The following is a 22703-nucleotide window of genomic DNA, read 5'->3' on the forward strand; positions in this document are numbered from 1 at the left end:
GTGCAAAATTCAAATGCTTGTACAGCACTAAATAAGGTAAGTTTGATTTATCTTAATATATCTTAACTTGATATTTCCTTGTAATTGATGACTGAACTTTTTTTTTATCTTTCAATGAACCTCCATTCTTGGGTATCCCTAAATATTCTAGGCTTCATAGTTTAAGGGTAATTAACTTGAAAAACTAAGAATCACAGGGTTTGAAAGGAAACCTTGAATAGGAAATAAGTTGAAGACTGCTGTGTTGTATGGTCACCATTAAAACAAATAGAAATAAGGAATTAGAATTTAGAACTTGATGAGCAAAGTCAAATGGATGGAATATTGCATAAACACCATAAAAGGCTGAAAGAATTGGAACTCAATATTTTAGAAGAAGAAGAGATATATTAATGGTATTCTGTGTGTGGCATCATGTTGAAGATGTAGAGGAAAATTTACTGAACTCAAGAGCCTCTCATCAAGGAAGATACAGAGTTATTAAACCTGCAAGAATACAGTGGAACATACCAACAATAAATTGGACAGAATCATATGAAATCCCAGCCAAGAAGCTAGAATGAGTATTCAGTATACTACTGAGAGAAATAGGAAACATGCATTAAACGAGTATAGAAACATTTAGGAGAAAACTTAACATGTGGTTGGAATTAGTCTCAGATGAATCCAGAATAGATGATAATGTAATGCAGGTGGCAGATGAGAATAGTAGTGTTATTCTTCAAACAAGACATGCAGTGAGCACCATGCTCTAACCCTGCTTGTATGGCAAAATCTTGTCTTAAGTACTCCTAGGTATGTACACTCGTTTCATCTCCCATTCTAAGTCTTCTCCCTCATGCTTTTTCTTCCCAGTCTGCAGCATGTCTTCATTCTTTCATCTTTTTATCCCCCACTCCCACCTCCTTTTCTTGTTTTAGTTCTTTCCATCTGCTTATGTCTTCCTTGTTTGCTGATTCATCCATACACACATGTATATTTGCATTGTATGCCCACTCTGCACATACCTCCATATGTTTATCTCTAATGATGAAATATCCCTGGGGATAGGGAAGAGAGAATACTTCCCACGCATTCCCCATGTGTCGTAGAAAGCGAATAAAGGGGATGGGAGTGGGGGGCTAGAAACCCTCCCCTCTTTGTATTTTAACTTTCTGAAAGGGGATACAGAAGGAGTCATGAGGGGAGTGCTCATCCTCCTCAGAGGCTCAGATTAGGGTGTCTAAATGTGTGTGGATATAACCAAGATGAGAAAAAAGGAGAGATTGGTAGAATGTTTGAGAAAAGGAACCTGGATGTTTTGGCTTTGGGTGAAATGAAGCTCAAGGGTAAAGGGGAAGAGTGGTTCGGGAATGTCTTGGGAGTAAAGTCAGGGGTTGGTGAGAGGACATGAGCAAAGGAAGGAGTAGCACTACTCCTGAAACAGGAGTTGTGGGAGTATGTGATAGAGTGTAAGAAAGTAAACTCTAGATGGATATGGGTAAAACTGAAAGTGATCATTGGTACCTATGCACCTGGTCATGAGAAGAAAGATCATGAGAGGCAAGGGTTTTGGGAGCAGCTGAGTGAGTGTGTTAGCAGCTTTGATGCACGAGACTGGGTTATAGTGATGGATGATTTGAATGCAAAGGTGAATAATGTGGCAGTTGATGGAATGATTGGTGTATATCGGGTGTTCAGTGTTGTAAATGGAAATAGTGAAGAGCTTGTAGATTTGTGTGCTGAAAAAGGACTGGTGATTGGGATTACCTGTTTTGAAAAGAGAGATATACATAAGTATACGTATGTTAGGGAAAATGATTTGGTAAACAGAGAAGAGGTAGTGAAAGCTTTGCGGGAGATGAAAGCCGGCAAGGCAGCGGGTTTGGATGGTATTGCAGTGGAATTTATTAAAAAAGGGGGTGACTGTATTGTTGACTGGTTGGTAAGGTTATTTAATGTATGTATGACTCATGGTGAGGTGCCTGAGGATTGTGCGTGCATAGTGCCATTGTACAAAGGCAAAGGGGATAAGAGTGAGTGCTCAAATTACAGAGGTATAAGTTTGTTGAGTATTCCTGGTAAATTATATGGGAGGGTACTGATTGAGAGGGTGAAGGCATGTACAGAGCATCAGATTGGGGAAGAGCAGTGTGGTTTCAGAAGTGGTAGAGGATGTGTGGATCAGGTGTTTGCTTTGAAGAATGTATGTGAGAAATACTTAGAAAAGCAAATGGATTTGTATGTAGCATTTATGGATCTGGAGAAGGCATATGATAGAGTTGATAGAGATGCTCTGTGGAAGGTATTAAGAATATATGGTGTGGGAGGAAAGTTGTTAGAAGCAGTGAAAAGTTTTTATCGAGGATGTAAGGCATGTGTACGTGTAGGAAGAGAGGAAAGTGATTGGTTCTCAGTGAATGTAGGTTTGCGGCAGGGGTGTGTGATGTCTCCATGGTTGTTTAATTTGTTTATGGATGGGGTTGTTAGGGAGGTGAATGCAAGAGTTTTGGAAAGAGGGGCAAGTATGAAGTCTGTTGGGGATGAGAGAGCTTGGGAAGTGAGTCAGTTGTTGTTTGCTGATGATACAGCGCTGGTGGCTGATTCATGTGAGAAACTGCAGAAGCTGGTGACTGAGTTTGGAAAAGTGTGTGGAAGAAGAAAGTTAAGAGTAAATGTGAATAAGAGCAAGGTTATTAGGTACAGTAGGGTTGAGGGTCAAGTCAATTGGGAGGTGAGTTTGAATGGAGAAAAACTGGAGGAAGTGAAGTGTTTTAGATATCTGGGAGTGGATCTGGCAGCGGATGGAACCATGGAAGCGGAAGTGGATCATAGGGTGGGGGAGGGGGCGAAAATCCTGGGGGCCTTGAAGAATGTGTGGAAGTCGAGAACATTATCTCGGAAAGCAAAAATGGGTATGTTTGAAGGAATAGTGGTTCCAACAATGTTGTATGGTTGCAAGGCGTGGGCTATGGATAGAGTTGTGCGCAGGAGGATGGATGTGCTGGAAATGAGATGTTTGAGGACAATGTGTGGTGTGAGGTGGTTTGATCGAGTGAGTAACGTAAGGGTAAGAGAGATGTGTGGAAATAAAAAGAGCGTGGTTGAGAGAGCAGAAGAGGGTGTTTTGAAGTGGTTTGGGCACATGGAGAGGATGAGTGAGGAAAGATTGACCAAGAGGATATATGTGTCGGAGGTGGAGGGAACAAGGAGAAGTGGGAGACCAAATTGGAGGTGGAAAGATGGAGTGAAAAAGATTTTGTGTGATCGGGGCCTGAACATGCCGGAGGGTGAAAGGAGGGCAAGGAATAGAGTGAATTGGAGCGATGTGGTATACCGGGGTTGACGTGCTGTCAGTGGATTGAAGCAGGGCATGTGAAGCGTCTGGGGTAAACCATGGAAAGTTGTGTAGGTATGTATATTTGCGTGTGTGGACGTATGTATATACATGTCTATGGGGGGGGGGTTGGGCCATTTCTTTCGTCTGTTTCCTCGCAAACGCGGGAGACAGCGACAAAGTATAATAATAAAAAAAAAAAAGTATGTAAGTAGGAGAGATGGCCAGAGAGCATTATTGGATTATGTGTTAATTTATAGGCATGTGAAAGAGAGACTTTTGGATGTTAATGTGCTGACAGGGGCAATTGGAGGGATGTCTGATCATTATCTTGTGGAGGCGAAGTTAAAGATTTGTAGAAGTTTTCAGAAATGGAGAGAGAATGTTGGGGTGAAGAGAGTGGTGAGAGTAAGTGAGCTTGGAAAGGAGACTTGTGTGAGGAAGTACCAGGATAGATTGAGTGCAGAATGGAAAAAGGTGAGAGCAAATGAGGTAAGAGGAGTGAGGGAGGAATGGAATGTATTTAAGGAAGCAGTGAAGCTTGCACAAAAGATGCCTGTGACATGAGAAAGGTGGGAGGTGGGAAGATTAGAAAGGGTAGTGAGTGGTGGGCTGAAGAGGTAATATTGTTAATGAAAGAGAAGAGAGGGGGCATTTGGACGATTTTTGCAGGGAATTAGTGCAAATGACTGGGAGATGTATAAAAAAAAAGAGACATGAGGTCAAGAAAAAGGTGCAGGAGGTGAAAAAGAGGGTAAATGAGAGTTAGGATGGGAGAGTATCATTAAATTTTAGGGAGAAAAAAAGATGTTTTTGAAGGAGGTAAATAAAGTGCTAAGACAAGAGAATAAATGGGAACATCAGTGAAGGGGCTAATGGGGAGGAAATAACAAGAAGTGAAGTGAGAAGGAGATGGAGTGAGTGTTTTGAAGGTTTGTTGAATGTGTTTGATGATAGAGTGGCAGATGTAGGATGTTTTGGTCGAGGTGGTGTGCAAAGTGAGAGAGTCAGGGAGAATGGTTTGGTAAACAGAGAAGAGGTAGTGAAAGCTTTGTGGAAGATGAAAGCCGGCAAGGTGGCAGGTGTGGATGGTATTGCAGTGGAATTTATCAAAAAAGGGGGTGACTGTCGTTGACCGGTTGGTGAGGATATTCAGTGTATGTATGGTTCATGGTGAAGTGCCTGAGGATTGGCAGAATGCATGCATAGTGCCATTGTACAAAGCCAAAGGGGATAAGGGTGAGTGTTCAAATTATAGAGGTATAAGTTTGTTGTGTATTCTCGGGAAATTATATGGGTGGGTATTGATTGAGAGGATGAAGGCATTTACAGAGCATCAGATTGGGGAAGAGTAGTGTGGTTTCAGAAGTGGTAGATGTGTGGATCAGGTGTTTGCTTTGAAAAATGCATGTGAGAAATACTTAGAAAAACAAATGGATTTGTATGTAGCATTTATGGATCTGGAGAAGGCATATGATGGAGTGGATAGAGATGCTATGTGGAAGATATTAAGAATAAATGGTGTGGAATGTAAGTTGCTAGAAGCAGTGAAAAGTTTTTATCGAGGATGTAAGGCATGTGTACGAGTAGGAAGAGAGGAAAGTGATTGATTCTCAGTGATTGTCGGTTTGTCGGCAGGGGTGTGTGATGTCTCCATGGTTGTTTAATTTGTTTATGGATGGGGTTGTTAGGGAGGTGAATGCAAGAGTTGTGGAGAGAGGGGCAAGTATGCAGTCTGTTGTGGATGAGAGGGCTTGGGAAGTGAGTCATTTGTTGTTCACTGATGATTCGGCGCTGGTGGCTGATTTGTGTGAGAAACTGCAGAAGCTGGTGACTGAGTTTGGTAAAGTGTGTGAAAGAAGAAAGCTGAGAGTATATGTGAATAAGAGCAAGGTTCTTAGGTACAGTTGGGTTGAGGTTAAATCAATTGGGAAGTAAGTTTGAATGGAGAACAACTGGAGGAAGTGAAGTGTTTTAGATATCTGGGAGTGGATTTGGCAGTGGATGGAAACATGGAAGTGTAAGTGAGTCACAGGGTGGGGAAGGGGGCGAAAGTTCTGGAAGCGTTGAAAAATTTGTGGAAGGTGAGAGCATTATCTCGGAAAGCAAAAATGGGTATGCGTGAAGGAATAATTGTTCCAACAATGTTATATGGTTGTGAGGTGTTGGCTTTAGATAGTGCTGTGCGGAGTAGGGTGGATGTTTTAGAAATGTTTGAGGAATATGTGGTGTGAGGTGGTTTGATCGAGTAAGTAATGAAAGGGTAAGAGAGATGTGTGGTAATAAAAAGAGTATGGTTGAGAGAGCAGAAGAGGGTGTATTGCAATGGTTTGGTTACTTGAGAGAATGAGTAAGGAATGATTGACAAAGAGGATATATGTGTCAGAGGGATTGACAAAGAGGATATATGTGTCAGAGGTGGAGGGAATGAGGAGAAGTGGGAGATCGAATTGGAGGTGGAAAGATGGAGTGAAAAAGATTTTGAGTGACCGGGGCCTGAACATGCAGGACGGTGAAGGGCATGCAAGGAATAGAGTGAATTGGAACGATGTTGTATCCCAGGGTCGACATGCTGTCAGTGGATTGAACCAAGGCATGTGAAGTGTCTGGGGAAAGTTTTGTGGGGCCTGGATGTGGAAAGGGAGTTGTGGTTTCGGTGTGTTATACATGACAGCTAGAGACTGAGTGTGAACTGATGTGTTGTTCGTTGTCTTTTCCTAGTGCTACTTCGAGTGCATGTGGAGGAAGGGGGTTGTCATTTCATGTGTGGTGGGGTGGCGATGGGAATGAATAAAGGCAGCGAGTATGAATTATGTACATGTGTATATATGTCTATGTCTCTGTATGTATGTATGTGTATATGTTGAAATGTATAGGTATGTATATGTGCATGTTTGGGCGTGCATGTATATATATGTGTATGTGGGTGGGTTGGGCCTTTCTTTCGTCTGTTTCCTAGCGCTACCTCACTAACGCAGGAGACAGTGACAAAGTATAATAACTAAATAAATAATAAATATAATATCCAGTAATCTTTTTCTTTCTTTAGGCCCGGTGAAACCCTCATCAGTTGGAGTACAGAGACCATAGAAGCATGGTTAGGTGCCCAAGGATTGAGTCAGTATTGCTCAGCTGTTCGTTCATGGTCATCATCTGGTCATCACCTATCTCGAGCTACACCACAGCAACTAGAGCGAGAATTAGGCATTCGTCATCCACTGCATCGAAAAAAATTACAGTTGGGGATTGCAGAAAGATTATCTGGGGACCAAAACACTCCACTTAGTCGACTGGATTATTCTTGGGTATTGCGCTGGTTGGATGATGTGGGTTTACCACAGTATAAAGATGCCTTTAGTGAAGCTCGTATTGATGGAAGAGTTCTCAACTGTTTGACGTATGATGACTTATCTTTCCTACGTCTCACAAATCTTTTACATGTTACCTCTCTCAAACGAGGTATTCAGGTTAGTATGCAACTCTACATCAGATACAAGGGGAGGTATCTTGACCCAAAATAAACATTTTGTAACAATTGTGGCATTACTGCACTAACATGTGACATGGCAAACAAATGTGTAAGAATGACTGTAATGTTAAGGAATATCATAGTGTTAAGGACTAATGCTCTCATAGTAGCTTTACCATGTAACTTGATATAGTTAAGCTATAGTTGATTAATCAGTAAAATGAAGTCTTGAAGTTACTAATAAGCTGTAGGGTAGGATCTTACCATACTTGATGGAATGTTAGTATAATATTCATTTGGTTAATGAAGTATTGAATTGATTTATTTACCTGTCAGTGTTTTTGATGGTCTTTCTCTGTCTGCCTATATGTCTATCTATCCATCTGTTTGTCTATCTGTCTGTCTACCTGTCTTTGACTTTATTTACAATTCCATGAGAAATGTGAGGTACATACAGCTTTGAAGTTAATTTATAAACATCACTCCAATTCCGATGTATGATAACCCTTATGGTAATTTTTTTTTTTTTTTTTTTTTTCATACTATTCGCCATTTCCCGCGATAGCGAGGTAGCGTTAAGAACAGAGGCCTGGGCCTTTGAGAGAATATCCTCACCTGGCCCTCTTCTCTGTTCCTTCTTTTGGAAAATATTCTATTTGGTAATATTCTATTTTATTTATTTTATTATTATCCCTGGGGATAGGGGAGAAAGAGTACTTCCCACGTGTTCCCTGTGTGTCATAGAATGCAACAAAGGGGAGGGAGTGGGGAGCTGGAAATCCTCCCCTCTTCTTTTTAATTTTCCAAAAGAAGGAACAGAAAAGGAGGCCAAGTGAGGATTTCCCCTCAAAAGATCAGTCCTCCGTTCTTAACACTACCTCGCTAACACGGGAAATGGCGTATATTATGAAAAAAATGTAATTATTATACTTAACCACCGTCTCCTACATTAGTGAGGTAGTGCATGGAAACAGACAAAGAATAGCCCAACCCATCTACATACACATGTATATACATAAACACCCACACACTCACATATACATACATTTATATTTCATTGTATGCATACATATACATACATAGACATATACATATTTACACATGTACATATCCATACTTGCTGCCTTCATCCATTCCCGCCAACACTTCTCAACAAATGAAATAGTATTCCCCCCTCCAGCAAGGCAGCACCTGGAACAGACCAGAAAAGACCACTCGTTCACACTCCAGTCTCTAGCTGTCATGTGTAGTGCACCAAAACCACAGCTCCTTTCCACATGCAGGCCCCACAAAACTTTTCATGGTTTACCCCAGACATTTCACATGCCCTGGTTCAATCCATTTACAACAAATCGACCCCAGCATACCACATTGTTCCTATTCACTCTATTCCTTGCACGCCTTTAACCCTCCTGTATGTTTAGGCTCTGATCACTCAAAATCTTTTTCACTCCATCCTTCACCTCCAATTTGGTATCCCACTTCTCGCTCCGTCCACCTCTGACACATATATCCTCTTTGTCAATCTTACCTCACTCATTCTCTCCACGTGACCAAACCATTTCATAACCACACATCTCTCTTACCCTTTCATTACTTACTTGATCAAACCACTTCACACCACATATTGTCCTCAAACATCTCATTTCCAATACATCCACCCTCCTCCGCACAACCCTATTTATAGCCCATGCCTCACAACCATATAACATTGTTGGAATCACCATTCCCTCAACATACCCATTTTTGCTCTGAGATAACGTTCTCACCTTCCACACATTCTTCAGCACTCCCAGAACTTTCATCCCCTCCTCACCCTGTGACTCACTTCCACTTCCATGGTTCCACCTGCTGCCAAATCCACTCCCAGATGTCTAAAACACTTCACTTCCTCCAGTTTTTCCCCATTCAAACTTACCTCCCAATTGACTTGTCCCTTGACCTTACTGTACCTAATAAACTTGCTCTTATTCACATTTACTATCAGCTTTCTTCTTTCACACGCTTTACCAAACTCACTCACCAGCCTCTGCAGTTTCTCACCTGAATCAGCCACCAGCGCTGTATCATCAGTGAAAAACAACTGACTCACTTCCCAAGCTCTCTCATCCACAACAGACTGCATACTTGCCCATCTATCCAAAACTCTTGCATTCACCTCCCTAACAACCCCATCCATAAATGAATTAGACAACCATGGAGACATCATGCACCCCTACCGCAAACCGACATTCATTGAGAACCAACCACTTTCCTATCTTCTTTCTCGTACACACGCCTCACATCTTCGATAAAAACTTTTTACTGCTTCTAACAACTTGCCTCCCACACCATATATTCTTAATACCTTCCACAGAGCCTCTCTATCAACTCTGTCATATGCCTTCTCCAGATCCATAAATGCTACATACAAATCCATTTGCTTTTCCAAGTATTTCTCACATACACTCTTTAAAGCAAACACCTGATCCACACATCCTCTACCACTTCTGAAACCACACTGCTCTTCCCCAATCTGATGCTCTGTACATGCCTTCACCCTCTCAGTCAATACCCTCCCATATGATTTCCCAAGAATACTCAACAAACTTATACCTATGTAATTTGAGCACTCACTTTTATCCCCTTTGCCTTTGTACAATGGCACTATGCAAGCATTCCACCAATCCTCAGGCACCTCACCATGAGTCATACATACATTGAATAATCTTACCAACCAGTCAACAATACAGTAACCCCCCTTTTTTAATAAACTCCACTGCAATACCATCCAAACCCGTTGCCTTGCTAGCTTTCATCTTCCGCAAATCTTTTACTATCTCTTCTCTGTTTATCAAATCATTCTCCCTAACCCTCTTACTTTGCTAGAGACTAAGTGTTGTCTTTCCTTAGCGCTACCTTGTTCGCATGCGGGGGGAGGGGGTTGTCATTTCACGTGTGACGGGGTGGTGATAGGAATGAATAAAGGCAGCAAGTATGAATTATGTACATGTGTATATATGTATATTTCTGTGTGTGTATATATATATGTATACGTTGAGATGTGTAGGTATGTATATGTGTGTGTGTGGATGTGTATGTATGTACATGTGTATGTGGGTGGGTTGGGTCATTCTTTCATCTGTTTCCTTGCGGTACCTCGCTAACGCTGTATCACCAGCGAACAACTGACTCACTTCCCAAGCTCTCTCATCCACAACAGACTGCTTACTTGCCCCTCTTTCCAAAACTCTTGCATTCACCTCCATAACAACACCATCCATAAACAAATTAAACAACCATGGAGACATCACGCACCCCTGCCGCAAACCAACATTCACTGAGAACCAATCACTTTCCTCTCTTTCTACACGTACACATGCCTTACATCCTCAATAAAAACTTTTCACTGCTTCTAACAACTTGCCTCCCACACCATATATTCTTAATATCTTCCACAGAGCATCTCTATCAACTCTATCATATGCCTTCTCTAGATCCATAAATGCTACAGACAAATCCACTTGCTTTTCTAAATATTTCTCACATACATTTTCCAAAGCAAACACCTGATCCACACATCCTCTACCACTTCTGAAACCACACTGCTCTTCCCCAAAGGCAGTGTGGTTTCAGAAGTGGTACAGGATCTGTGGATCAGGTGTTTGCTTTGAAAAAATGTATGTGAGAAATATTTAGAAAGGCAAGTGGATTTGTCTGTAGCATTTATGGATACAGACAAATCCACTTGCTTTTCTAAATATTTCTCATACATTTTTCAAAGCAAACATCTGATCCACACATTCTCTACCACTTCTGAAACCACACTGCTCTTCCCACCCACCCACATACACATGTTTATACATACACATCAACACACGCACATATACATACCTATAGATCTCATCGTTAGTATTTATTATATATTATTTATTTTATATTGCTTTGTCGCTGTCTCCCGCATTTGCGAGGTAGCGCAAGGAAACAGACGAAAGAATGTCCAAACCCACCCACATACACATGTATATACATACACGTCCACACACGCAAATGTACATACCCATACATCTCAAAGTATACATGTATAAACACACAGACATATACATATATACACATGTACATAGTTCAGACTGTCTGCCCTTATTCATTCCCGTCACCAACCCGCCACACATGAAATGAAAACCCCCTCCCCCACATGTGCGCTAGGTAGCACTAGGAAAAGACAACAAAGGCCACATTTGTTCACACTCAGTCTCTAGCTGTCATGTATAATGCACCGAAACCACAGCTCCCTTTCCACACACACACACACACACACACACACACACACACACACACACACATATATATATATATATATATATATATATGTATATATGGAAAGAGGGGCAAGTATGAAGTCTGTTAGGGATGAGAGAGCTTGGGAAGTGAGTCAGTTGTTGTTTGCTGATGATACAGCGCTGGTGGCTGATTCATGTGAGAAACTGCAGAAGCTGGTGACTGAGTTTGGTAAAGTGTGTGAAAGAAGAAAGTTAAGAGTAAATGTGAATAAGAGCAAGGTTATTAGGTACAGTAGGGTTGAGGGTCAAGTCAATTGGGAGGTAAGTTTGATTGGAGAAAAACTGGAGGAAGTAAAGTGTTTTAGATATCTGGGAGTGGATCTGGCAGTGGATGGAACCATGGAAGCAGAAGTGGATCATGGGGTGGGGGAAGGGGCAAAAATCCTGGGAGCCTTGAAGAATGTGAGGAAGTCGAGAACATTATCTCGGAAAGCAAAAATGGGTATGTTTGAAGGAATAGTGGTTCCAACAATGTTGTATGGTTGCGAGGCGTGGGCTATGGATAGAGTTGTGCGCAGGAGGATGGATGTGCTGGAAATGAGATGTTTGAGGACAATGTGTGGTGTGAGGTGGTTTGATCGAGTAAGTAACGTAAGGGTAAGAGAGATGTGTGGAAATAAAAAGAGAGTGGTTGAGAGAGCAGAAGAGGGTGTTTTGAAATGGTTTGGGCACATGGAGAGAATGAGTGAGGAAAGATTGACCAAGAGGATATATGTGTCGGAGGTGGAGGGAACGAGGAGAAGTGGGAGACCAAATTGGAGGTGGAAAGATGGAGTGAAAAAGATTTTGTGTGATCGGGGCCTGAACATGCAGGAGGGTAAAAGGAGGGCAAGGAATAGAGTGAATTGGATCGATGTGGTATACCGGGGTTGACGTGCTGTCAGTGGATTGAATCAGGGCATGTGAAGCGTCTGGGGTAAACCATGGAAAGCTGTGTAGGTATGTATATTTGCGTGTGTGGACATATGTATATACATGTGTATGGGGGTGGGTTGGGCCATTTCTTTCGTCTGTTTCCTTGCGCTACCTCGCAAACGCGGGAGACAGCGACAAAGCAAAAAAAATATATAGATATATATATATATATATATATATATATATATATATATATATATATATATATATATTTTTTTTTTTTTTTTTATACCTCGTCGCTGTCTCCCGCGTTTGCGAGGTAGCGCAAGGAAACAGACGAAAGAAATGGCCCAACCCCCCCATACACATGTACATACACACGTCCACACACGCAAATATACATACCTACACAGCTTTCCATGGTTTACCCCGGACGCTTCACATGCCTTGATTCAATCCACTGACAGCACGTCAACCCCTGTATACCACATCGCTCCAATTCACTCTATTCCTTGCCCTCCTTTCACCCTCCTGCATGTTCAGGCCCCGATCACACAAAATCCTTTTCACTCCATCTTTCCACCTCCAATTTGGTCTCCCTCTTCTCCTCGTTCCCTCCACCTCCGACACATATATCCTCTTGGTCAATCTTTCCTCACTCATTCTCTCCATGTGCCCAAACCATTTCAAAACACCCTCCTCTGCTCTCTCAACCCTGCTCTTTTTATTTCCACACATCTCTCTTACCCTTACGTTACTTACTCGATCAAACCACCTCACACCACACATTGTCCTCAAACATCTCATTTCCAGCACATCCATCCTCCTGCGCACAACTCTATCCATAGCCCACGCCTCGCAACCATACAACATTGTTGGAATCACTATTCCTTCAAACATACCCATTTTTGCTTTCCGAGATAATGTTCTCGACTTCCACACATTTTTCAAGGCTCCCAAAATTTTCGCCCCCTCCCCCACCCTATGATCCACTTCCGCTTCCATGGTTCCATCCGCTGACAGATCCACTCCCAGATATCTAAAACACTTCACTTCCTCCAGTTTTTCTCCATTCAAACTCACCTCCCAATTGACTTGACCCTCAACCCTACTGTACCTAATAACCTTGCTCTTATTCACATTTACTCTTAACTTTCTTCTTCCACACACTTTACCAAACTCCGTCACCAGCTTCTGCAGTTTCTCACATGAATCCGCCACCAGCGCTGTATCATCAGCGAACAACAACTGACTCACTTCCCAAGCTCTCTCATCCCCAACAGACTTCATACTTGCCCCTCTTTCCAAGACTCTTGCATTTATGTAGCATTTATGGATCTGGAGAAGTCATATGATAGAGTTGATAGAGATGCTCTGTGGAAGGTATTAAGAATATATGGTGTGGGAGGCAAGTTGTTAGAAGCAGTGAAAAGTTTTTATCGAGGATGTAAGGGATGTGTACGTGTAGGAAGAGAGGAAAGTGATTGGTTTTCAGTGAATGTAGGTTTGCGGCAGGGGTGTGTGATGTCTCCATGGTTGTTTAATTTGTTTATGGATGGGGTTGTTAGGGAGGTGAATGCAAGAGTTTTGGAAAGAGGGGCAAGTATGAAGTCTGTTGGGGATGAGAGAGCTTGGGAAGTGAGTCAGTTGTTGTTCGCTGATGATACAGCGCTGGTGGCTGATTCATGTGAGAAACTGCAGAAGCTGGTGACTGAGTTTGGTAAAGTGTGGGAAAGAAGAAAGTTAAGAGTAAATGTGAATAAGAGCAAGGTTATTAGGTACAGTAGGGTTGAGGGTCAAGTCAATTGGGAGGTGAGTTTGAATGGAGAAAAACTGGAGGAAGTGAAGTGTTTTAGATATCTAGGAGTGGATCTGGCAGTGGATGGAACCATGGACGCAGAAGTGGATCATAGGGTGGGGGAGGGGGCGAAAATTCTGGGAGCCTTGAAGAATGTGTGGAAGTCGAGAACATTATCTCGGAAAGCAAAAATGGGTATGTTTGAAGGAATAGTGGTTCCAACAATGTTGTATGGTTGCGAGGCGTGGGCTATGGATAGAGTTGTGCGCAGGAGGATGGATGTGCTGGAAATGAGATGTTTGAGGACAATGTGTGGTGTGAGGTGGTTTGATCGAGTAAGTAACGTAAGGGTTAGGGAGATGTGTGGAAATAAAATGAGCGTGGTTGAGAGAGCAGAAGAGGGTGTTTTGAAATGGTTTGGGCACATGGAGAGAATGAGTGAGGAAAGATTGACCAAGAGAATATATGTGTCGGAGGTGGAGGGAACGAGGAGAAGAGGGAGACCAAATTGGAGGTGGAAAGATGGAGTGAAAAAGATTTTGTGTGATCGGGGCCTGAACATGCAGGAGGGTGAAAGGAGGGCAAGGAATAGAGTGAATTGGAGCGATGTGGTATACCGGGGTTGACGTGCTGATCAGGGCAGGAGGGAAGGAATAGAGTGAATTGGAGCGATGTGGTATACCGGGGTTGACGTGCTGTCAGTGGATTGAATCAAGGCATGTGAAGCGTCTGGGGTAAACCATGGAAAGTTGTGTAGGTATGTATATTTGCGTGTGTGGACGTATGTATATACATGTGTATGGGGGTGGGTTGGGCCATTTCTTTCGTCTGTTTCCTTGCGCTACCTCGCAAACGCGGGAGACAGCGACAAAGCAAAAAAAAATATATATATATATATATATATATATATATATATATATATATATATATATATATATATATATATAGATATATATATATATATATATATATATATATATATATATATTATCCCTGGGGATAGGGGAGAAATAATACTTCCCACGTATTCCCTGCGTGTCGTAGAAGGCGACTTAAAGGGGAGGGAGCGGGGGGCTGGAAATCCTCCCCTCTCGCTTTTTTTTTTTTTTTTCCAAAAGAGGGAACATAGAAGGGGGCCAGGTGAGGATGTTCCCTCAAAGGCACAGTCCTCTGTTCTCAACGCTACCTCGCTAATGCGGGAAATGGCGAATAGTATGAAAGAAAGAAAAATGTATATATATGTATATGATAACAAGAAGTGGTGATGTGAAAAGGAGATGGAGTGAGTATTTTGAAGGTTTGTTGAATTTGTTTGATGATAGAGTGGCAGATGTAGGGTGTTTTGGTCGAGGTGGTGTGCAAAGTGAGAGGGGTAGGGAAAATGATTTGGTAAACAGAGAAGGGGTAGTAAAAGCTTTGCGGAATATGAAAGCTGGCAAGGCAGCGGGTTTCGATGGTATTGCAGTGGAATTTATTAAAAAAGGGGGTAACTGTATTGTTGACTGGTTGGTAAGGTTATTTAATGTATGTATGACTCATAGTGAGGTGCCTGAGGATTGGCGGGATGCTCGCATAGTGCCATTGTACAAAGGCAAAGGGGATAAAAGTGAGTGCTCAAATTTCAGAGGTATAAGTCTGTTGAGTATTTCTGGGAAATTATACGGGAGGGTATTGATTGAGAGGGTGAAGGCATGTACAGAGCATCAGATTGGGGAAGAGCAGTGTGGTTTCAGAAGTGGTAGAGGATGTGTGGATCAGGTGTTTGCTTTGAAGAATGTATGTGAGAAATACTTAGAAAAGCAAATGGATTTGTATGTAGCATTTATGGATCTGGAGAAGGCATATGATAGAGTTGATAGAGATGCTCTGTGGAAAGTATTAAGAATATATGGTGTGGGAGGCAAGTTGTTAGAAGCCGTGAAAAGTTTTTATTGAGGATGTAAGGCATGTGTATGTGTAGGAAGAGAGGAAAGTGATTGGTTCTCAGTGAATGTAGGTTTGCGGCAGGGGTGTGTGATGTCTCCATGGTTGTTTGATTTGTGTATGGATGGGGTTGTTAGGGAGGTGAATGCAAGAGTTTTGGAAAGAGGGGCAAGTATGCAGTCTGTTGTGGATGAGAGAGCTTGGGAAGTGAGTCAGTTGTTCACCGATTATACAGTGCTGGTGGCTGATTCATGTGAGAAACTGCAGAAGCTGGTGACTGAGTTTGGTAAAGTGTGTGAAAGAAGAAAGCTGAGAGTAAATGTGAATAAGAGCAAGGTTATTAGGTACAGTAGGGTTGAGGGTCAAGTCAATTGGGAGGTAAGTTTGAATTGAGAAAAAATGGAGGAAGTGAAGTGCTTTAGATATCTGGGAGTGGATTTGGCAGCGGATGGAACCATGGAAGTAGAAGTGAATCATAGGGTGGGGGAGGGGGCGAAAGTTGTGGGAGCTTTGAAGAATATGTGGAAGTCGAGGACATTATCTCGGAAAGCAAAAATGGGTATGTTTGAAGGAATAGTGGTTCCAACAATGTTATATGGTTGCGTGGCATAGGCTATGGATAGACTTGTGTGGAGGAGGATGGATGTGCTGGAAATGAGATGTTTGAGGACAATATGTGGTGTGAGGTGGTTTGATCGAGTAAGTAATATAAGGGTAAGAGAGATGTGTGGTAATAAAAAGAGTGTGGTTGACAGAGCAGAAGAGGGTGTTTTGAAATGTTTTGGTCAAATGGAGAGAATGAGTGAGGAGAGACTGACCAAGAGGATATATGTGTCAGAGGTGGAGGGAACAAGGAGAAGTGGGACACCAAATTGGAGGAGGAAAGATGGAGTGAAAAAGATTTTGAGTGATTGGGGCCTGAACATGCAGGAGGGTGAAAGGCATGCAAGGAATAGAGTGAATTGGAACGATGTGGTATACCGGGGTTGACGTGCTGTCAATGGATTGAACCAGGGCATGTGAAGCGTCTGGGGTGAACCAAGGAAAGTTTTGTGGGGCCTGGATGTGGAAAGGGAGCTGTGGTTTCGGTGCATTATTACATGACAGCTAGAGACTGAGTGTGAACGAATGGGGCCTTTGTTGTCATTTCCTAGCGCTACCTCGCACACATTAGGAGGGAGGGGGTTGTTATTCATGTGTGGCGATGTGGTGATGGGAATAAATAAAGGCAGACGGTATGAATTATGTACATGTGTATATATGTATATGTCTGTGTGTGTATATATATGTATACAGTGAGATGTATAGGTATGTATATTTTGCGTGTGTGGACGTTTATGTATACACATGTGTATGTGGGTGGGCTGGGCCATTCTTTTGTCTGTTTCCTTTGCTACCTCGCTAAAGTGGGAGACAGCGACAAAGCAAAATAAAAAAATAAAAAAAATATATATTTATATTTTTATCTATTTTGCTTTGTTGCTGTCTCCCATGTTAGCGAGGTAGCGCAAGGAAACAGACGAAAGAAAGGCCCAACCCACCCACATACACATGTATATACATACACGTCCAAACACGCAAATATACATGCCTATACATCTCAATGTATACATATATATTAACACACAGACATATACATTTTTCACATGTAAAAAATTCATACTGTCTGCCTTTATTCATTCCCATCGCCACCCCGCCACACATGTAATAACAACCCCCTCCCCCCTCAAGTGTGCGAGGTACGGCTAGGAAAAGACAACAAAGGCCCCATTCGTTCACACTCAGTCTCTAGCTGTCATGTAATAATGCACGGAAACCACAGCTCCCTTTCCACATCCAGGCCCCACAGAACTTTCCATGCTTTACCCCAGACGCTTCACATGCCCTGGTTCAATCCATTGACAGCACGTCGACCCCAGTATACCACATCGTTCCAATTCACTCTATTCCTTGCATGCCTTTCACCCTCCTGCATGTTCAGGCCCCGATCACTCAAAATCTTTTGCACTCCATCTTTCCACCTCCAATTTGGTCTCCCACTTCTCCTTGTTCCCTCCACCTCTCACACATATATCCTCTTGGTCAATCTTTCCTCACTCATTCTCTCCATGTGCCCAAACCATTTCAAAACACCCTCCTCTGCTCTCTCCACCACACTCTTTTTATTGCCACACATCTCTCTTCCCCTATTATTACTTACTCGATCAAACCACCTCACACCACATATTGTCCTCAAACATCTCATTTCCAGCATATCCACCCTCCTGCGCACAACTCTATCCATAGCCCACGCCTCGCAACCATACAACATTGTTGGAACCAGTATTCCTTCAAACATCCCCATTTTTGCTTTCCATGTTTTTGCTTATGTAAGTAAGATTTTTAAATCTTTGTTGTCATTAGGTATATAATTTGGAGACCACCATTGTAATATCAGTTTTTCATTTGTGTTTTGTATCATACTTTCAGGTATTAAGAGAGCACAACTTCGATCCCTCTGTACTGAAGCGTCGTTCAGTGCCAGATGAGGATCAGAGAACTAGAACAGCAGCTGAAGTAGCACTGTGGACCAACCACCGTGTCATGGAATGGCTACGAACTGTTGACCTTTCAGAATATGCACCAAATTTAAGAGGTTCAGGTAAACTGATGAGTAATTTTGAATTACTGTGTAAAGAAACCTGTTCATAGAGGCAGGGTAGTGGAAGATTGTCTCTATTCTGTCCATTTCTTAATCATCAGTATCTCTTTATTGCCAGTTCCATGGAGTGGATCAAGTGTCAGTGTGAAATATGGACTTCTAAACTGGTTAATACTTCTTACTTTTTTACTTCATTAATGAATAAGTTAATATGATACCAGCACCACCTCCATACACAAAATGCTTCCATTGCATCTTATCCTGAATCATTCCTCTTGCATCTTCATCAGAAACATGTAGTCACTTCTCTCAGTGCATCTATCTCTTTCATGATCAGTCTCTACTCCTTTTACCATCTGCTGTGTTGCTGTGTATTTTCTTGACCAATTTTTCATCTGCCACACATTCTGTATGACCATACCTCCACAAAAGATTTTCATTTATGCAAATTTCTAGTGATTTCATCTCTACATATCCCTCTGAAATAATATTTTGTATCATGTACATAGCATGGCAGTCACTTAGAGATCACTTTGTTCATCATCATCAGGGTTAGATAAAAACTATGAAACTGTATACTTTTTACTGTTATTTTCTAGCATCATAATAAGTGAATGGCATGAGCCCTATGAGTCTGGTTTGGATTTTACCTGAGTTATCCCAGTTATGAAAGTCTTACCTGGAACTTAACCTGCATCATACCTTGAAGATTTGACTTGATCCAAAAAAAAGGTGAAGAGCATGTTGAGTAATGTCCTAAAAAAGTATTGGTGATTTGGAAAATCTGGCGTAAAAAAGTGTATACATAAGCATATGCCTATGGATGGGGTCAGGGGTAAATTGATAATTTGATTACATACTGATTGACAGGTAGGTAAAGGCAAGACTTTGGATTTGCATGTGCTGAGAACAACATCTTGTGTGTTTCTGATAATTATTTTGTAGTAGAGATTGTGGAATTTTGTGGTGGATTTAAGAAAAGAGGATATGACATTCATCAAAAGAATGTGATGAAAGTGAATGAGCTGAAAAAGGGATGTGTGTGGAGAGATTCCAAGAGAGATCGAGTGAAGAATGATATAAGGTGAGAGTAGATGAAATGGGGGTGTAGGGAAGGAGTGGATATAATGTGCTTACATGTGCATGTCAAGTCTGGTATGCAGAAGATTGAAGGGAGATATATGAGTGATACCAGGCAAAAAAGATATGAAGAAGAAATGGAGTAAGTATTTTGGAGGACTCTTGAATGTGTTAAACAGGAGGGTGGTGGATGTGGGGTGTTCTGAACAAGTTGGGATGAGAAGTGAGGGAGTCATAGTGATTGTTGGGTTGAAAGAGAGATGGTGAATGCCTTGCGTAAGATTAAGTATTGCAAATTGGTTGGAGGCATGGGATTACATTTGAGTTTCTTGAGGGGTGTCAGTGATATTGGTTGGTGGAGTAGGATTTTTATTGTATGTATAATAGCTATAGCCATTGTACAAAGGCAAAGGGGATAAGAGTGAATGCTCAAATTACAGAGCTATAAGTTTGTTGAGTATTCCTGGGAAATTATACGGGAGGGTATTGATTGAGAGGGTGAAGGCATGTACAGAGCATCAGAATAGGGAAGAGCAGTGTGGTTTCAGAAGTGGTAGAGGATGTGTGGATCAGGTGTTTGCTTTGAAGAATGTATGTGAGAAATACTTAGAAAAGCAAATGGATTTGTATGTAGCATTTATGGATCTGGAGAAGGCATATGATTGAGTTGATAGAGATGCTCTGTGGAAGGTATTAAGAATATATGGTGTGGGAGGTAAGTTGTTAGAAGCAGTGAAAAGTTTTTATCGAGGATGTAAGGCATGTGTACGTGTAGGAAGAGAGCTAAGTGATTGGTTCTCAGTGAATGTAGGTTTGCGGCAGGGGTGCATGATGTCTCCATGGTTGTTTAATTTGTTTATGGATGGGGTTGCTAGGGAGGTGAATGCAAGAGTTTTGGAAAGACGGATAAGTATGCAGTCTGTTGTGGACGAGAGAGCTTGGGAAGTGAGTCAGTTGTTGTTCACTGATGATATGGCGCTGGTGGCTGATTCGGGTGAGAAACTGCAGAAGCTGGTGACTGAGTTTGGTAAAGTGTGTGAAAGAAGAAAGCTGAGAGTAAATGTGAATAAGAGCAAGGTTCTTAGGTACAGTAGGATTGAGGGACAAGTCAATTGGGAGGTGAGTTTGAATGGAGAAAAACTGGAGGAAGTGAAGTGTTTTAGATATCTTGGAATGGATTTGGCAGCTGATGGAACCATGGAAGCGGAAGTGAATCATAGTGTGGGATGAGGGGGCGAAAGTTCTGGGAGCATTTAAAAATGTGTGGAAGTTGAGAACGTTATCTTGGAAAGCAAAAATGGGTGTTTGAAGAAATAGTTGTTCCAACAATGTTATATGGTTGTGAGGCATGGGCTATGGATAGAGTTGTGTGCAGGAGGGTGGATGTGCTGGAAATGAGATGTTTGAGGACAACATGTGGTGTGAGGTGGTTTGATCGAGTAAGTAATGAAAGGGTAAGAGAGATGTGTGGTAATAAAGCAGAAGAGGGTGTTTTGAAATGGTTTGGTCACATGGAAAGAATGAGTGAGGAAAGATTGACCAAGAGGATATATGTGTCAGAGGTGGAGGGAACGAGGAGAAGTGGGAGACCAAATTTGAGGTGAAGAGATGGAGTGAAAAAGGTTTTGAGTGATCGGGGCCTGAACATGCAGGAGGGTGAAAGGCTTGCAAGGAATAGAGTGAATTGGAATGATGTGGTATACTGGGGTCAACATGCTGTCAATGGATTGAACCAGGGCATGTGAAGCGTCTGGGGTAAACCAAGGAAAGTTTTGTGGGGCCTGGATGTGGAAAGGGAGCTGTGGTTTCAGTTCATTATGCATGACAGCTACCTCGTGCACATGCAGGGGGTAGGGGGTTCTTATTTCATGTGTGGCAGGGTGGCGACTGGAATGAATAAGGGCAGACAGTATGAATTATGTACATGTGCATATATGTATATGTCTGTGTGTGTATATATATGTATACGTTGAGATGTATAGGTATGTATATGTGCGTGTGTGGACGTGTATGAATATACATGTGTATGTGGGTGGGTCTGGCCTTTCTTTCGTCTGTTTCTTTGTGCTACCTTGCTAACACAGGAGACAGTAACAAAGTATAATAAATAAATAGATTAGCTATAGCCCAAAGTAAGGTCCCAGATAACTGGCAGAATGCTTTTATAGTGCCATATATAAAGGCATGCAGGGATAAAACAGGACACTCAAATTATAGATGTATAAGTCTGTTGAGAATACCTTGTAAGTTGTATGAGAGAGTGGTGATTGAGAAGGCATTGGCATTCACAGATTATGAGACTGGGGAGGAACATGGTTTTAGTAGAGAAAGTGTAGACCAGGTGTTTATTTTGAAGATATGTGAGAAATACTTGGAGTAAAAGATGAGTATGTATAGACGAAGAGAAGGCATGAAATAGGGTTGACAGAGTTGCTTTGTAAAAGATGCTACAAATATGTGATGTGAGAGGAAAGCTGATAGAATCAGTGAGGAATTTTTATCAGGAGAGTAAGGCATGTGTGTGTTTGTAGGAAATGAGAAGAACGAGTGGTTCAAGGTGAAGGTGGGTCCGCATCAGGGTTGTCCATTGTCACCCTGACTGTTTAATCTTTCTTTGGGCAGGGTGGTGAGGGAGGGAAATGCAAGGGTCATAGAGAGAGGGGTAGATTTACAGTATTCTGGGGATGGGGGATTGGAATGCTTTTTGGGACGTTTTAAGGATATGTGGGTTAAGGGAACAACTGTTGGATGTTGTAAGTCTTCTGTAGAGTAGCAGATGGATGTGTAAGAGTGGATGGAGAGTTGAGCAAAAGTTTCGGTGTACATGTAGGAGGGTTAGGGCTGTGTGATATCACTGTGGTTTTTTAACATGTATATGGATTGAGTGATAAGAGAGGTGAAAGCAAAACTAGAGAAAGGGATGTAGAGATGGAGTTTTTAGAGAGTTATGGTGGCTAGTGACAAGCCTGTTTGCTGATGATATTGTGTTGTTTGCTGAGAGTGAAGAGGAGTTGTAGAAGATTTTAAGTGTGTTTTATGATGTGTGTAGGCACGGACAGTTGAAGGTAAATGTGATTAAAAGTAAAGTAATGGTGTTTGTAAGGAAGCAGAGCGAAATGATATATTTTGTAAAACCCTATAGAGTGAAAGAAGAAAGTGTACTAAACCATGTTATAGATATAGGGGAAGAAAGACCGGAAGAAGCAAGAGAATTTAAGTATTTACAAACTATCTTGGGTAAGTCTGGTGAGATCGAAGGAGAGACAAAGGAGAGAGCAGCAGGGTAGAAGGGTCATTGGGTC

At 41.9% G+C, this 22703-nt stretch overlaps 1 protein-coding gene across 9 annotated transcripts in view; it reads left to right on the forward strand.

The window, feature by feature from the left end:
- LOC139763685 (uncharacterized) overlaps positions 1–22703 on the forward strand; it is a 265984-nt gene that overhangs the window by 180023 nt on the left and 63258 nt on the right. For all 9 annotated transcript variants that reach the window (XM_071689996.1, XM_071690001.1, XM_071690002.1 and 6 more), the window contains 2 exons: positions 6366–6783; positions 18150–18321. In XM_071689996.1, coding sequence (XP_071546097.1) covers positions 6366–6783; positions 18150–18321 — 590 coding nt within the window. The remainder of the gene's footprint in view (positions 1–6365; positions 6784–18149; positions 18322–22703) is intronic.

Source organism: Panulirus ornatus, chromosome 47 (assembly GCF_036320965.1).
Source record: "Panulirus ornatus isolate Po-2019 chromosome 47, ASM3632096v1, whole genome shotgun sequence".
NCBI lineage: Eukaryota > Metazoa > Arthropoda > Malacostraca > Decapoda > Palinuridae > Panulirus > Panulirus ornatus.